This window comes from Pseudorca crassidens, chromosome 12, assembly GCF_039906515.1.
Source record: "Pseudorca crassidens isolate mPseCra1 chromosome 12, mPseCra1.hap1, whole genome shotgun sequence".
Classification (NCBI taxonomy): Eukaryota; Metazoa; Chordata; class Mammalia; order Artiodactyla; family Delphinidae; genus Pseudorca; species Pseudorca crassidens.
In genome coordinates, this window is record NC_090307.1 from 17,968,496 (window position 1) to 17,992,188 (window position 23,693).

At 37.7% G+C, this 23,693-nt stretch overlaps 1 protein-coding gene across 7 annotated transcripts in view; it reads right to left on the minus strand.

Moving 5' to 3' along the window:
• Positions 1-23,693, minus strand: part of WDR7 (WD repeat domain 7) — a 388,004-nt gene that overhangs the window by 211,445 nt on the left and 152,866 nt on the right. For all 7 annotated transcript variants that reach the window (XM_067698977.1, XM_067698974.1, XM_067698978.1 and 4 more), the window contains one exon: positions 17,200-17,313. In XM_067698977.1, coding sequence (XP_067555078.1) covers positions 17,200-17,313 — 114 coding nt within the window. The remainder of the gene's footprint in view (positions 1-17,199; positions 17,314-23,693) is intronic.

Below are 23,693 nucleotides of genomic sequence, written 5' to 3' on the forward strand. Positions count from 1 at the left end.
GAAGTTATATGTTGGTATAAAAATTCCGATTGACAAATGGGTTAAACCATCTTCTTAGAAGTTCTATTTGAAAGGCTTCTTCCAAAGAAATGAAAATTATTACAAAGTGTAAATCATCTAAAACAAAGTCGTCCTTTCTGTTCACACTATCTTCTTTTACTTATAATTTGATGAGAAAAAGATTAAGAGAGATCCAAGAACGAATTAATATATTCATATTTAGCATTTGAAGAGGTTAAGTCTATTTCAGATTTCAAAAAAAGTACATACTTACGTGGTTGTTTTTTATACAATCGCCCTTGCTGGATATGGTGGATGGTTTCTCAAGGAGGAATTAAACGCAAATTAAAAGCTCCTTTGATCTCTGTACAACTGGCCAGTGAGGGAATCACATCCTGAAATCTGTGCTGACAGGATGTGCCCTAACCTCTGAAATGAGGCCCAGCAGGATCCTGTCCAGGAGCTGACTCATGTGGCACCAGCACTGGCCCCAAGAGTGGGCTAGGGGCTAGCTGGCTGGGAGTGGCAGATGGTTTCATTTGTTCTATATTTTCACTCTTCACCAAAATTTAGGGGAACCCTGGCCACAGATGAGAGGAAAGTACCGTTACTGCACCGATTGCTTTTACTTCAAAGAGAACCAACTCCAGTTGGAAGAGAATAAGGAAAACTCTGTTAAGTTTGGCTTTGACTACTTTGTATACGCTGACCACACGACGCTCTCTATTAGTCTTCACATTTTCTTTTAAATTAAAATCATGAAGTTTTAAAAAATATCTATTTAGAAATTATTCTCAGAAAGTATATGTTTATAAATATGTAAGGTCCTTTACATATTTCATGAATTATATGCATTCAATTGCAAATACCTAAAGTTCAAACAATCAAAATATTAATACCAGAGGGCCCTGGATTCTTATTTTTCTATCACAATATAGTACATAAATAATCTTATATGTACCTGATTTACTATACCCTTTTGCTAATTTTAAAACCTGGTAACACAAGATCTAAGTTTTAAATCAAACAAATCAAGCATTTACACATTCTTATGAATACTGCATCAATAAGTATTTGTTAAGAACTTCACAGCACATGCAAAGTCAGAAACAGAAAGTTTTACATATTACTGAGATATACGTGACTTCCTGATAGCCATGGCCAGAGGGTTATATCTACTCCGTCACATGACAATCATGCAGTCAATAAGGACTAAGGTGACCCCTGAAAATCCCGAGAATGATTACTGCTGCTGGTTGCTAATTAAAAATTACGTATCTCCAATGACACTACAACTCAATGCACTTCAAGGATGATTTAAAACCCCTTTGAATGCTTGTAGGTCAGACTCAATACCACAAATTTAAAACTCATTATCTTAAACCTATACTGTCCATAAATACAACGTATCCTGATTTCATCAAGGCATCTGAAGAAATCTCTTGAACAAGAGATTTGTTCTCTATGAACTTGTTCTCTATGAACAAGTCTCTATGAACAAGATAGAGAAATCTGAATCGGGTGACATGGCAAAAGGGTTGGTTTGTACTGAGTTGAAAAACCAAACCTATGTAGTCACGTGAGGGCTGGTAACTAGGTTGAGCAGCTCTCTAACCATGTGCTGCAGGAACCTTGTTGAGGCCTGGGCCACAATTAACTAGTTAGTATGTGAAAATGTAGAAGGCTTGTCCATCACATTCATGGAGGACACGGAGCTGGAGGTATAACTAATCCACTAAACAGCAGAGAAAGGATTCCTAGTCTGGAAGATGGGCTGAAGCCAACAAGAAAGAAATCAAAAAAGATAAATATCAATCCTGTTTCTAAATTGGGAAGACTTGAATTAACAGCCCTTCATGTAAAAATGGAGCTTAGGTGATTTCATATTTAGTAGCAGTCAAAAATGTGGGATGCCATCTAAAGAAAACCAATTTAATTTCAGAATTATAGAATCCAGGTAAGGGAAAGCAAAAGTCCCATAAAACTTGGACTGGTCTGCTAGTGGTAGCACGGTCAGTTCGGCATGTTAAGTTCTGAGGAACGTCACTGACAAATGGAGTAGGTACAGAAAACTGGAGGAGGTAAAGGTCTAGAAGTTAGGTCACAGGAAAAACTGTTGAAGAACAAAGAGGACATGGGAGGAGAAATTCTCTCTCTCTCTCTCTCTTTCTTCCCCCTCTGTCTCTCCCTCTGTCTCTCCCTCTCTCTCACACACACACAAACAGACAACAAACAAAATACGGAAGGAATGACAGTGCAAGCAGTGAACCCCGTAACTGGATAAGTGTGTGTGGTGGGAGTACCCTAAAGGTAACCCCCAATGAGTTACGCCCTTGTGTAGGCAGAGATCTGGGACTTTCTTCTAACCAACAGAATACAGCAAAGTAATGGGATGCCACGCCCATAATTAGGTCACATGGTACAGCACTCTCATAATTAGGTTACAATAGAGAGACTCCCCTGCTGACTTTGAAGAAGCAAGCTGCTCTGATGGGAAATGCCCATGGAGAGGGCCACTGTGGCATGGAACCGTGGATGGCAGGGAGCTGAGGACCTCAGTCCTGCAACTGCGAGGAACTGAATTCTGCCAATAGGCATGTTAAATTGGAAGACCAGACCTAACTCAGACAAGACCTAACTCTGGCCAAGACTCTGACTGCAGCTTTGTGAGACCACAGCAGAGGACACAACTAAGCCGTGCCTGGACTCCCTGACCCTCGGAAACTGTGAGATTATTTTAAAATGCAATATTTGTGGTAGTTTATTATGCAGCAGTAGAATAGTATTATAGTGTGCCATTAGAGGCCGGATAACCTGTAAGTTCAGTGATGAGGAATTCCTTGTACTAGGTAAAAGACTGGTCTAGAATCTGGCTACTGGATTACGAATTAGGTCTTTCCAACTCCATGATAATATAGCAGAAATGGGGGGGGAGGGGACTTTTGTATGGTACATGAATGACACTAATATTCTCTACACTAAATTCATAATAAAGCACTTATACAGCAACATAAATCATTTTGCTTCAGTTGACATTTGTAAATGTAAGCATTCATCCTGCTGGGATGCTCTGTTTTATTGGAATATTAGGTAACAATTAGCTTATTTTAATTGTAAACCTAAAGGATTTTAAATAAGCAGAACATTTTAAATAAACTTAAATACCACTCTAAGAAAAGTGACTTAGAGTGTTAAATTTAGTTCGTTGTTACCTTTCAACATTTGGCCTCCCCTGTAGCATCATCTCTTGTCAGTCCTGGTCCCGCCCCATCCCATACACATACACAGTGAACCACTTAACACTTCCCCCAAAATGCTGCACCACTTCTGCCTCTCAGCCTCGCAAACCTTGACTTCAGCTTGGAAAGCCTTTCCCTATCCCCTTTCTACCTGGCTAATTCCTTCAAGTGCAAAGATGTTCAACTAGTATGTCATAAATCCCTCACAAGGACTCTCCCAGGCCTGGCTGGCTACACTGAGGACCATGCTTCTGCAGGGGCAGACATCTGCCAGATACACCACTGTGCTACCAAGAGTAAATGCCACTTTCTGCACATTAAACAGTAAAAAGTACACTGGGACCTCAAGCCAGGTCATCTAAAAGATTGTTTGTCTGCTACAATGGGCAGCAATTTCCACATAAATATATATGAGTGACTCAGACACATACCTTAGTATCACAAGTATAACAGGTGCAAGGGGCTGTATCCGGAGATAAGATTTAGAGGTAGCATGGGAGCACTGACTGCTACTACTGATGTGTTTATTTGCTATCCTGCTGAATCTTGGGCTGCACTGCTGAGATTTGCTTTATAGACTGTTTCCTATTTTTCAGAAGTTCTCTTCCCTAATCCCTAAGTCATTTGATAAATTCGTCATGAGAGAATAATGAGTAAGGCATTAGCAATGATACTTGTGTAAGTAATGACAGTAACAAGTGATGTCAAGCCAAATTCTAAAAAATCCAAATTCATCATGAGAAATAGCTTTCCATGAACAGAATAGCCCATTCCATTGTCCACTATATGCAGTGAAAGCCCACAGAAGAGTATAAAAGTCATTTTACGATGAATAGTATACATCTTACACCAAAGCAGAAAAATTATTTTAGGTGATGGATAGTAACAAAATCAACACAATTGAAACAGTGTGAGAAAAGTCAAGTGTGTGGGAAGGCTCAGGACACCTTGTACTGGTTCTCACATCATCTTCTAAGTGCTCCTAAATCATATTTTTAAATCCACTGCAAATTTTTGGTATAGTTGAACAGTACACTAACCAATTCAGAGTTTCTTAAATCCAATTTCCCCTCATTTTTTAAAATAAAGACTTTTGTTTGTAGATTTTTATTTTCACTCTTCACATTTTGATTTTCAAAATCAACCAACCATCCTGTCTTCACTGCAGCAAGTTCTCATGACCCTTGGACGCTGTTCATTAGATCACGAAAAGAAACTGACTTTAAAAAATCTACGTTCCCTTGACTCTTCTCCTTACATCAGCTGAGCTTTCTGAATGTCTCTCCCTGCTCTCTTTCCATCTTATACTAGCTCACACCACAGTGTCTCTCTCCCTCTCTCTTTCTCTCTCCCTCTCTCTCTCTCTCTCTCTCTCTCTCTCTCTCTCATCTTCCCCTTCTTTGGAACACAGCTGGGAAAAAAGGATGGAAAGGGGGGTGGGCAGAAACACACACTGCTTGTTTCCAGCTCATTCTGGCTTAGACTTGATGACATTATTTCATGTCACTTTTCACTATTACCTTTGGTTATGTGCTCCCTTGTCCTAGTTTTTAAATTTTTTATTTTTACTTTTAAATGTAGTCTTTATTTCATGAAACTCTACCTGTTTAAAGAGTCAAACAGTTCCACAAGTTAGTATAAAAAAGCAACAGCCCCTCAATCCCATCCCCGTTTTCCACTCTGCCAAAACAACCACTTTGGGCTCTTTTAGAAAATCCCATGTTGCTACTTCTAATTTTTCAGTTTTAGGCTTATCTTATCTTTAGGCTTATGATTCCCCGTTACAGTCAATGAAAACTACGTTCTCCTTCACATATTACTTACATGTGTCTCATTCATTCACACACACCCCCATATTCACTCTCACACGCACACAGATTCACTCACGCACACACCACATTCACACACAGTCTGTCTTCTGCCTTCTTCCTCTGCCTCCCAATTTATCATATCATAATTCTTATTAAAACTATGATATCATCATCAATGCTTACATTTTCATGAAGATGTGCATGCTACTCACAGCTTAACCATGTGGTTGGTCAATCATGATAACTTTTTCAGTACTACTTTTTTTTTCTTCCGTGCAGTTAATAATTATCTTTTGTTGCTGTTCTTAACTTGGTTTTCTATATCTTTCAATAATTTACCTCCAAAATCTCACCCAGTTGTACAAATCTGGAATATAGGGAAACAGGCTAGGGAGGAGAAATCAAGCCAGCCTGGGAAGTAAAACGTGAGCTTGCCAAATATCTAGGACATACCTTTTAAAAGCCTCAGCTAAAACGTAAGCATCCTTTGCAAGTATGACAGCTGCATTAAATGTTTCTCCTTTTTCTTTCTTGGCAAGACTATTAATGACAGTATGTGAAGATTTCCTTTTATCCTTTACGTTTTTTTTTTTTTTTTTGCGGTACGCGGGCCTCTCACTGTTGTGGCCTCTCCCGTTGCGGAGCACAGGCTCCGGACGCGCAGGCTCAGCGGCCATGGCTCACGGGCCCAGCCGCTCCGCGGCATGTGGGATCTTCCCGGACCGGGTCACGAACCCGTGTCCCCTGCATCGGCAGGCGGACTCTCAACCACTGCGCCACCAGGGAAGCCCTATCCTTTACGTTTTATCACCTTTTTAAAAAATTTTATTGGAGTATAGTTGATTCACAATGTTGTGTTAGTTTTATCATCTTTTAAATATGCTTTCCTAAGTCTAGCAGTGACTCTCAGCTCCATGGCTGCATCAGATTCCTCAGAAAGCTTTTCAGCATCACTGTCTCTCTCCCATCCCTCACTGATCACCAGTGGCCAAACATGGGTTTGAATATGCAAATTAACTCTCCCTTAGCTACCTTAAGTATCTTCTACAGCTGTCATTATTTCTATTTTATAAATCATTCACTCTTCTCAGTCAGATTCAACTCAGGCAATAAATGTGGTAAAAGAAGCCATATAAAAGTGTTTAAGAAAATATAATAATTCATCTGTATTTCGTGAGCCAGCTTTTAGGGATTTCTAAAAACATGCACACAAATTTGGATGCAGCTTTTTTCTCTATCTATAAAGTGTAAATTTATCTAGTAATTTTATATCCCTGGGAGTGATGATCAAACTACCTAGAAAAAACATCATCAAGTCATCAGGAAGAACTAATTTATAAATGAGTTATGTTAGTTACAAACCATTTATTCTATTTATTAAAGCGAATCACTTAAGGATGATGGTGGTAATGGGGGGAGAAGGAAGGGAGGGGGCATATAATATTTCTTGAGCACTTATTATGTGCCAATTGTTCTGCTAAGAAGGTTACATGCATCATCTCATTTAATCCTCTAACAATCTCACTACCCTCAGATTTCAGGAGAGAAAATTGAGGCTTGGCATGGTCATGTAACTTGCACAAGGCCACACAGTGAGTAAGCAGGGAAGCTGAAATGTGAACACAGAGAATGAGCTATCAGGGCCTATGCTGTAACCATATTTATTCTAAAAATATTCTAATTACATATTTACTACTGCAGACCCGCTTTTCATTCAGCTGATTTCACTTTGTTTTTCTGTTTCCATGAAAGCTATGGATTCACTCTTAGACATACATATGAAATGCAAGTTTTGCCTCACAGTAACAGGAGTTTATTATACCTTCATGAATAACAGTTCTTCAGGTAAAAATTTCCCAACAAAACAATAAACACAACCAGTCATCAGCTGCCCTCTGAAGCACAAACTCCACCCTACACTCAACAACTAGTAAGTACTCAATACCTAGAAGGTGATCAAAACTAACTGTTGAATGAAAAGAAAAGCCATGGGAGTAGAATTACGCACATTGGGCATGAAGCCGATACCCACCATCAACATCATAAATCCCTTTAATAATAAGCCCTGCTTTAAAGTAACACATAGCACAGGATGTAGAATCTGCTACATTCCACATGAACACACCTGACCTGACATTAGACCCTCCATCCCGGACGGTACTGCCCGGCCATCAGCTCCAGCCTGGCCACTCTTCTCAGCCCTCCACAGAGCCTTCATTTCAAACCAAGTTCTAAACGAACAGCTTTAGCTCAAAAGTTTTTCTTCCCGTGTCTCTCCACCTCTGTCACAAATGCAGGCTTACCTCAAATGCAATTCCTACCCTTACCTAATCCCCAGTGCTCTGAATTCTCCGACCTAAAGTTTGTCCTCGGTACATGTATGTCATATGTGTGTGTGTGTGTGTGTAGCGCTACGTGTGAATATATAGCCTCTCTGTAAAATTTCACCTTCAGCTTCTCAACTAGGATGCTTGCTCTGTTATATCCTCCCCAGAATGTGCTGATAGAAAAATACAAGGTGCATATTAATGTTTTGTTGAATCAAATTGGATATTCCTCACACTTCTTTCAGGGGATACCAACGACACTAGAAAAAATATGTATATACAAAAAGGGCAAAGAGAGAGTAGCTAATTCAGTTTCTCTGAATCCTTTTAAATTAGGTTCACTTCATTTAATTCATGCATTTTTATTTAGGATATACCATAATCCCACCCCCACCCCCCAAAAAAAAAGAGTAAATATTCTCACTTGATTTTATCCTACCTGTGAGGGAAGGCTCCTCTTTCTAGTGTATTACATCATGTGGAGAAAATACATTCAGATTTATGATTGTCTTCACCTCAAATAGTAAATACTAACTTCCACTTATGATTTAAAATTTCGAATTAAGAATAAAGGCCTTTATGCATGACAATTAATTTTAATCCAAGAAATCATGGGAAAATTCAAGGATAGTAGTCACTTTATCTCTTTGCATACTAAAAGTGACTAGAAAGTATCAGGAAGAAGAACTCTTCAAAATTCCACATCCGTTTTAAAACCTGTTTTTCCCCTTTAACATGGCTTGCACGTAAAAGTAATCATTCACAGGTATGACATAAAGTCTGTGAATTATGAGACATTGCTGTCATTACTTTTGTGAATTACAACTTTTGGTCATACGGGTTTGATATCAATTATAAGGGCAATTCACGTAATATACAGATATATAATAGTGTGCCACAATCTAATGAAATTCATTCTTATCCGTGAGGTATTACTACACAGCTCACAAAAGGCCAAATTTTAAGTTCATCCTGAAGGTTATTCACTCCCATGGAGGGCTTTTATTTTTTAACAGCTACAACATTCTTATCCAACTAAATATTTCTTCTTTGTTCCTATTGAGTCTAAGTTTATCAAAAAATATATACACTATTAAATCCAAAAACCAAACCTTAAGTCTTTATGATCTAATGTTGTGTACATGTTAGTGTAACTATGTATGTGGTTTTATACAAACATAAAATAATCCTAATTTTATCTAGAAAATATGTAAAATTATCTTCCTATACTAATTATCCATGTTTATGTTTTAAGAAAACAGCATGTCTTTTCTACACATTTTGAATATTTCCTTGCACTATGTTAAAAATTAAACTCTATTAAAAATTAAAATAGAACTTTCTATATCACACAAAGAGGAAACGAAATGCCATAATGAATATATTTGTTTCTTTTTGTTCTTATATGATTTTTTAAATGATCTGGTTTTGATAATTACTTTCATTTAAGAGCACAAGCTCTAGAGGCAGATGGCCTGGATTCAAATCCTGACTCTGCCATTTCCTATCTGTGGCCTTTATGTGGAAAGTTACTCTATGCCTCATTTCCCTCTCTTGTAAAACAGGAGCAATAATGAGGACAATTACAGTGAGCTGTGAGGATTAAAAAGAGCCTAGCCTGATACTTATTAGGTACTTAGTAAATACTAATGAGCTGTTGTGATAGCTATTAAGTTCCTGATTTTTAAATATGTTATTTTAGAACAGTTTTCTAAGATGGTATCAATTACTGTTTACCTGACCAATCCCTTGCCTAAGTAGTATATGCAGTCAATACACACACATTAAAAAAAATAAAAGTGCTATTATTAGAAAATATCATTATAAAAGATTTGGTGCCAATGTAACAGCTATCTCAAGTAATGTATGTTATAGCACTTCCGATTCTTTATGATATTTAATTCATTTAAATGAATTAAATGACCAAGACCTTGTTGGTCAAAATACATTGATATTAAGCAGATTTTCCATCTATAAGAGTCTAAAAATAGTTTTAAAGTGAAACTGAAGATTCTAATGGTACTTATTAGCCATGTTTTTGTCCTTGTTCTTGCCTCTTTTCCTTTTGTGCTTTTCTGCAGGCCAGTAACCCCAGGCCAAGCTTTTAAACATAAGCTTAAACACAATAAATCTGGGCATGTTAACTTGCAATTTTCAATGGACAATAAAAGCAAGTTTTTGTAGTGCTAAATGACTGACTGCAGACACCTGGGGGAATGGCACAAAAACACTACGTGCACCATCACGCAACAGGATTCCACACTCTCATTCTTTAGTGGCGTGTGGTTAAATGTCAGGCCTCCTGGAAAAACTCTGTATTTCTCTCCCTCCTGTGAGCATCTCCCCACTTCCCCATCTCTCCCCTACTCCCATACAAGCCACCTTGCTTCTCCAGCGGTGGCGTCCCAAGCCCCAGAGGGATCTCTTGGATAACAGGTACTCTGGTACCTCTAGTTCCAGAAAAAACACAAGAGATTTTTGTTTTCATTGACAGAGCTGAGCCTAGAAATGAGGTGGCACAGCTCCCAGGGCAACGGGAGAGACACACCCAGAGGGAAAAGTGTGCCTCAAGAGACAACTCAGACCACTGTTTATAAGCACATTGCCACTGTCTGGTCAGTGCAGGCCACAAAAAGGGAACTCTCTGAGAGTCCTAAGAGTCTGTTTCTCTGCTTATGCTCCTAAATCTTCTCCAAATCTCATTTTCACAAAGTCAAGAGACAGTTTATCCAGAAATAAGCCTATATTCCTTCACTGACCTGTTACAAACACTTTTTGTGCCATTGAATACCCACTAAGGAAAAGTGGGGAGGTTAGGGAGATACATATATATATTGCATAAGAATAGTAAATATAAATAAATAAATAAATATATAGTATATAAGGAATGCTCTTTTTTTTTTTTTTTTTTTTTTTTTGCGGTACGCGGGCCTCTCACTGTTGTGGCCTCTCCCGTTGCGGAGCACAGGCTCCGGACGCGCAGGCTTAGCAGCCATGGCTCACGGGCCCAGCCGCTCTGCGGCATGTGGGATCTTCCCAGACCGGGGCACGAACCCGCGTCCCCTGCATCGGCAGGCGGACTCTCAACCACTGCGCCACCAGGGAAGCCCAGGAATGCTCTTTGAAATGAGTGATCATATGGCTTCACTGATTCAATCACTCATTCAATAAACATTTACTGAGAGGATGCTATGGACCAGGGCACTATTTTAGTGCTAGAAATATACAGAGGTAAAAGTCATATGCACACACGTGACTCACAGAGGATAAGTAAACGGTCACTTAACAGTGTTACAGAGTGCAACAGCAGAAATGCATACAACGAACTGGGAGATCTTACATAAGGGGGTCCAGGAAGGCTTCGGGAAGATGGTGACACTCACGCTGGGTTTGAAGAGAACTCTCAGAACTTCACCTCACATGTGAGAGAACTGAGAGCATAGCAGCCAGATGGAGGGGCACAGGCAAAGTAAGGGTCATGAAACAGCAGGGTACTCTGTAGAAACTAAGTTCAGTTGCTACAGCAGCCATTGAAGCTAGAGCCAGGGGTCAGGTATTCGAAGAGCCCTAGATACCTCCTAAGGTGTTTGGGTTTTGTGCTATAATTAATGGGAAACCATTAAGCAGCAGTTAATGAGGGTGAAAGGTGATGAAGTGGCTTCTGAAACTCTCATAGTAATGAAAGACATGAACTGGAAGGGGAGGGAATGGAGACAGCAAGATGTTTACCGGAGAATATAATAATAATCCAAAGTAGAAAAAATTAAAGTCTGGACGTAGGTATTCTCTGTGGAAATGGAGAAGGGGAAAATCATTGGGAGATATTTAAGAGGTATAGTTTATAGGAACTGGTACCAACTACCAGTGGACCCTGTTGGAAAGTAAGAAAGCCAGGATTATTCCTTGGTTTCTGGTTTGGGGTGTTAGGCAGTTGATGGTACCCTCAGTGATGCCTTTTATGAGATATAAATATAAAAGGAGATGAGTTTTAGAAATAAATATGAGCTCACTTTGGACTTGGTATTTAGGTATCTATGGGGCATTTGGGCAGGAGGACATATTAATCTGACACTCAGAACACAAGCCTAGGCTGGAGATACAGATTTGATAGTCTTTAACGTGGATGTGGTAGTTAAAACCAAAGAAAAGGGAAAGTCAGTCACCCAGAGTGGAAAATATGAAAAGAGAAAATGAATGACAAAAAGCCATACTTTGGGCTGTATTTTAATATTCCTGTCAACTCTCAAATACCATATTTAGAAATATTCTACTTAACATCCTATCAACGTATAACTAAAACTGAGTATTAAACACTAAACAGCAAAAATATTTTAATTTAAATTTTCTTCTCCCAGATTAAAAAAAATGTATACAAAGGTAAATTACTTGAAGACATATTTCAGAAAACTATGAAATTCACACTTATTTTTCTTAAAAAAGAAAAGTGCATGGTAAGTAAACCACAGCACTAGTCGTTTATAATTACCCCAAATCTTAATAACAGTAAACCCATATTGTGTAGTAGCTAACATTCTGAAGTCAATCACAAGAGTAGCGGTAACAGTTTAAAACAAACGATTTAAAATTCACATAGATCTGTACTGTTTTTAGACTGTCAGTTATAAATTAAAGAATGAGAAAGGGAAATGGTGCAATGCAGAAAGTCTTATTCTAGTTTACGAATTATAAGGCCTCTGTCTCTCTGCTAAGAAAGTGCTTCTGATTTCTGAATATATAATGCCCTAAATTTTGTTCCTTAGAGCTTATCTTTAACAGGATGAATTCCTATCTTTCAGTCAAAACAAATGTATAAACATTTTATGAACAGAGCCTCAGTAAATGGTAAAATTAATCAATCAATATTTAGTCTCAGACAAGACGTGCTTTTCAGCTCTAACTTAATATACTAGAAATGTTGACTCTGCTGTGTGAATCTATGTTAAGGTGTCAGTTTTATATTGGTGACTTCAAAAAGCTAGACAGAACAATACAAATTTCATTTTACCTGTATGTAATAACTGTTTAGTAATGAACAGTAACTGTATTTATGGTCTTAACATGATAGCAGTCCTAAATAATTTAAAGAACAAATTTTAAAAGAACATTTAAAGAACAAATATGTGCTGATTTTCCCCCTTTAGGGAGATAATCTCTTGCTCTAAATTTAGAATAACAAGTTTGCCTTCTAGGCAATAATATAGCCGGCAAATATCAGGCTTATGCTCGCTATTGTAAGCAATAAAGGTGGATGGTGACATCATCTCCCATTTCAAAAGAAAGTGAAAAGATGCCAAACTTCAATGAGTTGGAGACTATGAGGCAGTGCAGGGTGGTGCTCAAGCCTACACATCAGCTCTGGAGTCAGGCAGGACTCATTTTCAGTCCCATGAACATGACCTCCCCTGAGCTTGTTTCCTCATCTCTGTATCTGGACAAATATACTAGAACACACTTCAAAGAAATGCTGTTAGTGTCAAGAATAAAGTGGTTGGTACAAAGTAAGTTAACAATTGATACTGCTTTCAAGTTCTCTCACCTTTCTCTATTTTTTCTTTTTCCATAGCATTTCTCATCTTTTTTTATAAATTAAATTTAAATGCTACAAAAAATACAACAAATATCGAGTCAACACACCCATCCAAATACATGTATCATCGTTGCATTTGTTGTGAGCAGTTGAATCTGTCCACTGTGCTGCTGATCTAGTATCAAGTTGTCTCTTATTGACAATGTCAGTGGCTCCTGACTATCACAGTTATATGGTCAGTTTGTGTCCTTGCATATTGAACAAGGGGTAGGACACTATAGTATGACCCACAGGAGAATACAGTGACTTTCTTAAAGGGGTCCATACAGGTTTGTGAGTGAAACCCTTCCCAAATTCTTTTTAACCTGATATTAAGGGAAGATGTTTTAAAATGCCACATTTAGGGGATGTATAGCTTCATCCTCACACAGAATGCCATCCTTTACCTCAATGAAAACTGCATAAAGATAATTAACAAACTCACCTAAAAGGTCTACCTTAAAAAAACAGACAATGATTTATCTAAAATTTTTTCTATGTCTATCAGTTTTTAGTGAGATTTACTCCATTAACATAATTATCACCTCTTCATATTGTAATGAAAATAACATGTTATTTACAAATGCTGACTATATATCTACATAAACATTTAAACTGCAATACCAAAAATAAAAGTACACATACAAAAGCAAATGCACAGGTACAGAATAATATTCTTGTGACTCTAAAATGATAAATAATCTAGAAACAATCTTAACGCCGTTCTTTTTACTTTCAAGAAAACACTACTATTGTTGTTAAAATAGATTTTAAATATACAGAGTATTGCAAAACCTGAAACAATTCCCTTGGAGGAGGGAGTATATTTCCCATGCATACTATACAATATTTTTAAAAATTAGGAATAGGTTTTAATATTTTTCCTACATAAAACAGTATTAATCTGTGAAAGTGGCTAATAAGGCTTTGATATGTAATTTAAGACATTTGGTTAAAGGAAAGAATCTGATAAACCTTAGGCTGGAATGCTAAGCACAACCGAGGGTGTGTGTTGACCAAGGCACACTGGCATTACTTTGTAGAGCCGATCAATAGATACTAGCTTTCAAAAGAGAGATTTAGAAAGAAGCTGCAGCATATTTTTTAAATGACAGGGTGAAGGTTTAAATTGTCTCAATCAAGACTCAATTTTTCTTCCCAGTTTTTCCAGCTGTCCTCTTCCAGTTAAGACTCTTCATTTCAAATAAATTTAATTAGTTCCAATTGATCATCGCCAACACTTACACAGCTTTATCCATGCTTCTTTACTTTTATACAGCAAACACAAAGACTGCCAAGCTCAGATCCAAGTGTCGTTAAGACAATATTCATACCTCATTTGCTCTTACTCAAAAGAAAAATTTCAAATATGAAATTCTGCCTATACAAAAGCACTAAATTATACTTCATATTTTAATTGCTATCTTGGTCAGCTGTTGAATTCAGTTAATTGAAGAATTAAGCCCCAGATTACTACAAAAATAAAATTAATACAACTATGTATATTAGCCTAGCTACAGCATTCAAATAAGAATTCATTCAAAATACAAGCAAATATCTGTCATGTTATAATTTCTATTTGGTTTTTTTTGTTGTTGTTTTTTTGTAGTACGCGGGCCTCTCACTGTTGTGGCCTCTCCCGTTGCGGAGCACACGCTCTGGACACGCAGGCTCAGCGGCCATGGCTCACGGGCCCAGCTGCTCCGCGGCATGTGGGATCCTCCCGGACCAGGGCACAAACCCGTGTCCCCTGCATCGGCAGGCGGACTCTCAACCACTGTGCCACCAGGGAAGCCCGATTTCTATTTGTTTTGAGGTGATATTATTAGAGGAATTCCTTTTAAACAGCCAGGGGAAAAATCAGATTTTTCAAAGTGAATGGCTAAATTGGCCAGTTTTCCCTTTCGTAGTACCTCTTGTGCTCTACAATGCTGGTTATCCCAAAATAAGATTATTTTGCTTGAAACAGGTTTCTCTCAATGCACCTACCATATTTTTCATAATGCAATTTATATAGGATTCTAGTCAATAAAAAGAAATATGGTTTTCTTCTAAACCCTCACAGAAATCTATACCACATCTTAATCAAGCCACACAATCTAAAGGTAGCCTGAACGATCTACAGGCGGCAGCATGCTCGCTGCTCTGACAACATGTTAAGGGAACCTTTGGCGTCATTTAAATTCTTTGGCTATTGAGCATTCTTGCTTCTAGTCCTCATGGCATGAAATGAGTAAATCAACTGATAAAAGCCATACATCACATACATTTAACTGAACTCTTACAAATTAAAATATAGTTTATGTAGCATTTATTCATTTATTTATTTTTTTTTTTTGCGGTACGCGGGCCTCTCACTGTTGCGGCCTCTCCCGTTGCGGAGCACAGGCTCTGGACGCCCAGTTTATGTAGCATTAACTGACTCTCCAAACTAGATTTTTCATTTTTTCTTGATTTTTTAACAATAAAATAAGCACACAGTCATGTGCTATAATGCTGTCTCGTGACTTCGGCACAGCATAATTCAAAATTTCAATATACTGATTTAATAATACTTACTCGAGAGCTCAAAAATTCAGCTTTTATTCTGGAATGCAAATTGAGCTATTCTACTACTGCAAAGGCAACTTCTTTCAATTATTTAAACCACGACTTTTTTTTTTTTTTTTTTTTTGCGGTACACGGGCCTCTCACTGTTGTGGCCTCTCCCATTGCGCAGCACAGGCTCCGGACGCCCAGGCTCAGCAGCCGTGGCTCACGGGCCCAGCCGCTCCGCGGCATGTGGGATCTTCCCGCACCGGGGCACAAACCCGTGTCCCCTGCATCGGCAGGCGGACTCTCAACCACTGCACCACCAGGGAAGCCCTAAACCATGACTTTTTATAGACAAGAAAACCTTTAAAATTTAGAGGGAATAACAAAACATATCTATAGCATTATTTTTAAAAAAGCAGTGAAAACTGAATAAAGCAAGAAATAGTTTTTAAAAATCTTTAAATGAAATAATTTCCTCTAGTAGCTGCCAAAACAAGTTCCATAATTGTGAAGTACAAATGACTTTCAGCAAAGTTGGAAGTTTGCAAACTAATTTATATTTAAGGTGGATGATTTTTTTTTTAATCAATGAATTGATACATTAAAAAGTAAGAGCAACCACCATCATCTCATTTTTGCAGAAAACCGGATGCTCCTCAATGTAGTCAACTACTTATTTGCAGCAGTGGCACAAGTCTATAGGTTTTTAAATAAAGGCTTTGTAAATTTTCAAGGGAGATCATAAAGCTCCCTCAACTTCTTCCCAGTGAAAGAAATTTAAGGGCAGTCAGGTGATAACAGTAAAGAACCTGCTACACAGAGCTTTAAAAGGAAAAAGGGAGAGGAAAAAAAATACAACTTCCCTTTGTTTTTTGGGTTTTTTTTCTCCCTTTAATTATTGTTAAAAATTTTACTGATATTTACTGGGCATGCTTCTTTTCAAATTATTGATTACTATTAAGTTAATGCTTCTTGTTTCACAATAATTGTAGATTTATATGGTCAGATTTTACATTTTAACCATACGCACCAAAAATAAGAGTTTATCATTCTTAATACCAATAAAAATATTTATACTAGGTTGTTTTTATCCTCCGTTCATTGAAAGAAATTGAGCTGAATGCATTTGGAGATCCAGTAATTGAAACTGCTTTAAGCCTATAAAAAGACAGGCTGAACATATGCAGTGTATGGCTTTCATAAATTTTACATTATGCCTGATCAGGTGATAAATAATACAGATAAGAATGTTGAATACCCAAACAATGTAAGTAATTTGAAAAAGCAGGATTCATTTCTATAGTATAGGTACAAAGAGTATCTGTAAGTTTCCTCATGTAGCCTGTGTTGCATAAATTGCTATTACAACTTTGATATTTTCAGTTTACCCTACTATAATTGCAAAACTTTTCATAACACAATAAGTGTATTCCTCTACATGTTCCAAGGCTTTAGTAATGATCCTAGCCTCTGAATTAGAAGGTTCTCAGAAAATCAAATGCACATCTAGCAGGTTCACTGTTATAACAACAATGAGCAAACCTGGACGAAATAAACAGTCTGCTTCTTTCTACTTCAATATCAAAAAGGGCACTAAAGGGTATCAAAAACTAAACACTCCATCAGTGCAAGTTTCCATCCTTTCCATCAACATATTTAACCCCACTGTAAACGACCTAAAAGCATTTTCCAATACTGGACGTTAAAGATATCATGGTTACCAGTGGTGATGTCATCATCCACAAGGTCGTGCTCTTCCTCTTGGACTTTGGCTTCTGGCCCTGAGGCATCAGGAGCAGTGGTAATAGTCTGCATGGCTTCTGCTGAGACCCCAGCTAAAACAAATGGGAAGCACAAGGGTTAGTTTTTAAAAACTGAAAGAAAGGTGGGGCTTCCCTGGTGGTGCAGTGGTTGAGAATCCTCCTGCCAATGCAGGGGACATGGGTTCGAGCCCTGGTCCAGGAAGATCCCACATGCCGCGGAGCAACAAAGCCCGTGCGCCACAACTACTGAAGACCATGCGCCTGGAGCCCGTGCTCCGCAACAGTAGCCACAGCAATGAGAAGCCCCGTGCACCGCAGAGAAGAGTAGCCCCTGCTCACTGCAACTAGAGAAAGCCCCCTCGCAGCAATGAAGACCCAACGCAGCCAAAAATAAATAAATAAAATAAATAAATTTATAAAAAAAAAATGAAAGGTGGACCAAAACTCTTAAAGCATTTTAATTGACTTACTGGATGCAAATGCAATATGTTAAAAAAAAATACAATATATTCACCAAAATTAGGGAGAGACAGAAATTAATGAACAAAATATTCATGTGTGTTCTATTGCTTTATATATATATATATGTACATGGATGCAAACTATACGGACTTTTAACGAAGATCTGGGAACAGAAAAATGATGAAGTAAATTACAGTTTTACTTGATTCCTTTCAATGTTTTTGCTACAGTTACTTTAGCAAATTTAGACATAATTATGCTAAAAAGAGGGAGAAAAAAACCTAGAGTGAAGGACTATTTTAAAAGTTTACTTCTCTTTAATATTAGTTTGCTTATAATTTGGGGGTTGGGAAGACGGATGATGACAAAAGAGGGATTTGTGTTCTGATTCTGTGTAAAAGACCTGAAATGCATTGCCCCAAGAGCATAATATCTCTCTGTCTCTGAAGGAATTAGATATGAGGTCAGATAATTATGGAACTGAAAGAACCTAACTGAAAGCAGACAGGTGAACTAGATCAGGGCACCAAAAACTTCCATTCTGTAAACCACCTGAGAATCTGAAAGTTCATACAAAGGTCTTTTCCTTACTTACCTAGTTTCCCATCTTTGATGATACATAGGTTCCCCCCCTCCACTATCTGAAAGTAGAGCACTGCTGTGAAACCTTTTGTAAGCCAGAATGATATAAAGCAAAGGAGCAATCACCTTAGGACACATCTTCCTAACAAATGCACAGGATTCAAGACAAAGCACAGATGCTCACAGACACAGTTCAAACCCATGGCAGCTTGATGCTGAGATGCTGAGCTAGTTCCCAGGGAAGGAGCTTGGTGGTGCCGCTCTAAGCCGCTCTTGGTGTGCCTGGCTCTGTGACAGCTCACTGCTAAACAAACGCTGAGTGCTATTATTGCCTTTTGTCTTTTCTCATAAAAGCGAAAATCCTCTTGAGCTATCTTTCAATCAGCAAAAACAGGTACTGACGACAATCTTTCATAAAAGTGAAGGGTTGTAAAGCAAACTTTCAAAAAGAGGAGAATGCCTATATTTTGTTGTCAATTTGCATCTAATTAGGCAATGGATAGGAGGGGGTGTCCAATATTTTACACATGGTTACCAAGAGGTATTGCTCAATCATGGTATAGAAAAATGTCACCCACTGGAACTTACTTCAGGAGTTGAACATTTTAATCAAATCTTCTTAATAAGTACTTCGATAACTGCACATATAAAATCTAACACAATATTTTTAAAACCAGAAGCTACAAATATTCCAGGATTTCTTTTCTTCCAAGATGGATTAACTGAATTTCTATATGAAATTCAACCTTGCTGCCTCAGGTTTATGAAAGGCACCAAGAGGAAGAATCTTAGTCATTAACCACCATGAATGATCCAGAAGTAGACCTACCAGTAGGCAGTTCCAAGGCCTAACAATTTAAATTTGGGGAGGAGAACGTCATTTTAGTGCAAGCACTTTATTAAGTATTGCTCCAACAAAAGAATGAACAGTGCTAAATGAATGGTCCCCAATAACAAAAAATGACAAAGGCCATCCCTTTACAGCATCACTTTTGTTGTCAGGTTTTCAAGATAAAATTTTAAAATAAAGAGGAATTACTAGAAAAATAATATTATGTTATTTGATTAAAGATGGTTATCAGTAAAATAATCACAAAGAAGAGATAAGAAGGTAAACACCACATTTCTACAGACTTACTGCTTAAGCACAAAATCAAAGATCGTTGTTTCAGATTATTAAATCAAAATATAAATCTCTGAAATCTTTCAGTCTCATTCCATGCTTAACAGTTGATAATTTTGAAAATGATCAGAGAAACAGGGAAATGATATTAAGGAACAGTTTAGATGGCAACAATCATTTATTAGTAGTATTTTCCTTTCCTGTAAAATTAATGGATTCCATGAAAATAACGCTAGTATTTATGTGTAACAAGTTTATAAATCCATTTAAATTTATCTCATTTAATCAGAGAGGTCAAGTACTTGCTTGGCATAACACAGTTACTAAATTCAAGAACCAGTATTGATGTGTAGATCTTCCGATTTCAACCCCAATATCCTTTTACCAGTAAGTCCTCCCAGGGACTGAGTTGCTCAGGGCAGGATAGGAGGCATGACAGAATATCACAGCACAAGCATGAGAAGTCATGGAATCCCATGATATTGAGTATAATTACTGTGAAGTCCTCCATGGTGTTCTTGGGCTATACTAGACAACTGTTCAACTGAGGGCATTCAGTATTTTGGAACAGAGCTTAAGAAGCAAACGTGGATATCTCAAAGTAACCAAGGTTGAAAGACCAAGAAGTATCTATGCTGAAACTGGTTCTTTGATCGATGCTTTCCAAAACAAAGTAAGGGTTATAAAATCCTATATATCTTGTCAGAAAAAAAGAAAATAGAGTTGATCATTGAACAATGCAGGGGTTAGGGGCACCAAACCTCTGTGTAGTCAAAAATCTGGGTGTAACTTATAGCTGGCCCTCCATATCCATGGATACAACCAACCACAGATCATGTAGTACTGTAGTATTTACTACTGAAAACAATCCACATATAAGTGAACCCACTCAGTTCAAACCCACGTTGTTCAAGGGTCAACTGTACAAACAACAAAAAAAATAAAACTACAAATCAATATCTCTCATGAATATAGTCTCAAAAATCCTTGACAAAATATAAGTATTACATTGATTTTTGAATCAGTGTAACACGATCCTTACATTAATTCAAAAAATCAATCAATGTAAACCAAAATATTAAGAGGTTAAAGAAGAAAAAAAATCATATGAACATGTTAATAACTTGATAAAATTTGACACCAATTCATGATTTAAAAAAACCCTCAGAAAAATACAAATAGAAGAGAGAGAGGAACTTGTTCAAGTTAATAAAAGCACCTACTAAAAATCTGCAGCTAACATTATACTTAACAGTGAAAGGCTGAATGCTTTCCTCCTGTGATCAAGAATGAAGTAAAGATGTCCACAATGCCACTCTTATTTAACATATATACAATGGAATATTACTCAGCCATAAAAAGAAACAAAATTGAGTTATTTGTAGTGAGGTGGATGAACCTAGAGTCTGTCATACAGAGTGAAGTCAGTCAGAAAGAGAAAAACAAATACCATATGTTAACACATATATATGGAATCTAAAAAAAAATATCGTTCTGATGAACCTAGGGGCAGGACAGGAAAAAAGACGCAGACGTAGAGAATGGACTTGAGGACACAGGGAGGGGGAAGAGGAAGCTGGGACGAAGTAAGAGAGTGGCATTGACATACATACACTACCAAAGGTAAAATAGATAGCTAGTGGGAAGCAGCTGCATAGCACAGGGAGATCAGCTCAATGCTCTGTGACCACCTAGAGGGGTGGGATAGGGAGGGTGGAAGGGAGGTGCAAGAGGGAGGGGATATGGGGATATATGTATACATATAGCACTTCATTATACAGCAGAAACTAACACAACATTGTAAAGCAATTATACTCCAATAAAGATGTAAAAACAAACAAAACAAAACAAAAAAACCCCACAGCATTGGAAATTTCTAGCCAGTGCAATAAAGCAAGAAAAGAAAACACATACAGTTTGGAATGGATGAGGTAATCCTACTCAATGAAAAAATAACTGTCTATGTGGAAAATCTAAATGAATCTACAAAAAATAAGCAAACTAATAAGTGAGTACAGCAAGGCTGCAAAATACAAGAAAAAAATTCTTAATTATATTTCTATATGTTAACAATGAATACGTGGACACCTAAACTTAAAAGAAAAATACTAGTAACGCTGGCTCAAAAAAGACTGAAATACTGTAAAAAAAGACTGAAAAGATGTAAATACAAAAAAAAAAATAGATGAAACCTACAAAACACTGACAAAACATCGAAGGTATAAATAAATGAAATGGAGAGACATACCATGTTCATAGGTTGAAAGATTCTACATAGTAATGATGTCAATTTTCTGTATACAGGTTTAATGTAATTCCTATCAAAATCCCAGCACGATTTTTTGTACATACAGCCAAATATTTCTAAAATTATATAGAAAGACAAAGGAACTAGAATAGCTAAAAGAATTTTTGAAAAAAAAATAAGGTAGGAAAAATCAGCCAGCCCCATTGAAGACTTATCATTTAAAGTTATTAAAACTATTTGGTTTTAGATTAAGCGAACAGAATAGAAAACCAGAAAAAGACAAACACAAATATGTCCAATGTTATTTGACAGAGGTGCAAAAAGCAAATCAATGGAGGAAAGATAGTCTTTTCAACAAATGGGCTGCTACAACTGGATATCCACACACAAAAAGTATGAACTTTGAACTACGGCTCACACCTTATTTAAAAATCAGCTCAAAATGAATCTGGACTTAAATGTAGAACATAAAACTATAAAACTTAAAAAAAAAAATAGTAGGAGAAAATCTTTGGTACCTGAGGCCAGACTTGACACCAAAAGCACAATCCATAAGAGGAAAAACTGGTAAAGTGGACTTCACTAAAATTAAGAACTTTTGCTCTATAAATGACCCTATTATAAGGTTAAAAAGACAAGCAACAGACTTAAGAGAAAAGATTCACAAATCACATACCCAACAAGTGACTAGTACCTAGACTATATAAAGCACTCTCAGCACTCTACAGTAAACAGTCTGGTGGTTCCTCAAAAGGTTAAGCATAGAGTTATCCTGTGACCCAGCAATTCCACTGCCAGGGATGAAAACATATGTCCACACAAAGACTTGTACAGGAATGCTCACAGCAGCATTACCCATAAAAGCCAGAGTGTATAAATAATCTGAATGTCCAAAGACTGATGAATAAATGTATAAATATATCACAATTTACTGATGAATAGATAATTGTGATAAAGTCATACAATGGGATATTAATCAGCAATACAAGGAAATGAAGCACTAAGTAAAAGAAACCAGCCACAAAAGAGCACATGTTGCATGACTCCATCTAGTTATACTAATGAGTCTATAGTTTCTTTTTGGTGTAATGAAAATGTTCTGAAATTGATGGTGGTGATAGCTGCACAACTCAGAATATGCTAAAAGCCACTGGATTGTACCGTTTTAAGTGTGAATTTAATGGCATATGAATTATATCTCAAAGAAGCTGTTTTTATAAAGTTTGGGGCTTCCCTGGTGGTGCAGTGTTTGAGAGTCCGCCTGCCCATGCAGGGGACACGGGTTCGTGCCCCGGTCCGGTAAGATCCCACATGCCGCGGAGCGGCTGGGCCCTTGAGCCATGGCCGCTGAGCCTGCGCGTCCGGAGCCTGTGCTCCGCAATGGGAGAGGCCACAACAGTGAGAGGCCCGCGTTCCGCAAAAAAAAAAAAAAGTTTGCTTTTCTACCATTCCAGATCAACCAAGAAATCCACACCGCTTCTGTGTACTCTTTTGGTATCATTTCTGCCGTGTAGCTGAAGAAAACAGGGAGACAAGGGCCACATAGAACACTTATGCAATAAGAAAACAAATTCACCCTGAATGTTTTTCTTGTGTCAGGAAGGAGTAATGCTCCCTTTTTTTTTTTTTTAATTAATTTATTTATTTACGGCGGTGTTGGGTCTTCGTTTCTGTGCGAGGGCTTTCTCTAGTTGCGGCGAGCGGGGGCCACTCTTCATCGCGGTGCGCGGGCCTCTCACTATCGCGGCCTCTCTTGTTGCAGAGCACAGGCTCCAGACGCGCAGGCTCAGTAGTTGTGGCACACGGGCCTAGTTGCTCCGCGGCATGTGGGATCTTCCCAGACCAGGGCTCGAACCCGTGTCCCCTCCATTAGCAGGCAGATTCTCAACCACTGCGCCACCAGGGAAGCCCTCCCTTTTTAATTTAAAAAATTAAACTATATTCTTGATTTTGACCATATTTGTAACTCATTCTGTTAGTTCTTATAGTCAAATTCTCTGGGTTATTTTGTTTACAAATCAATACAAAAAGATTGAT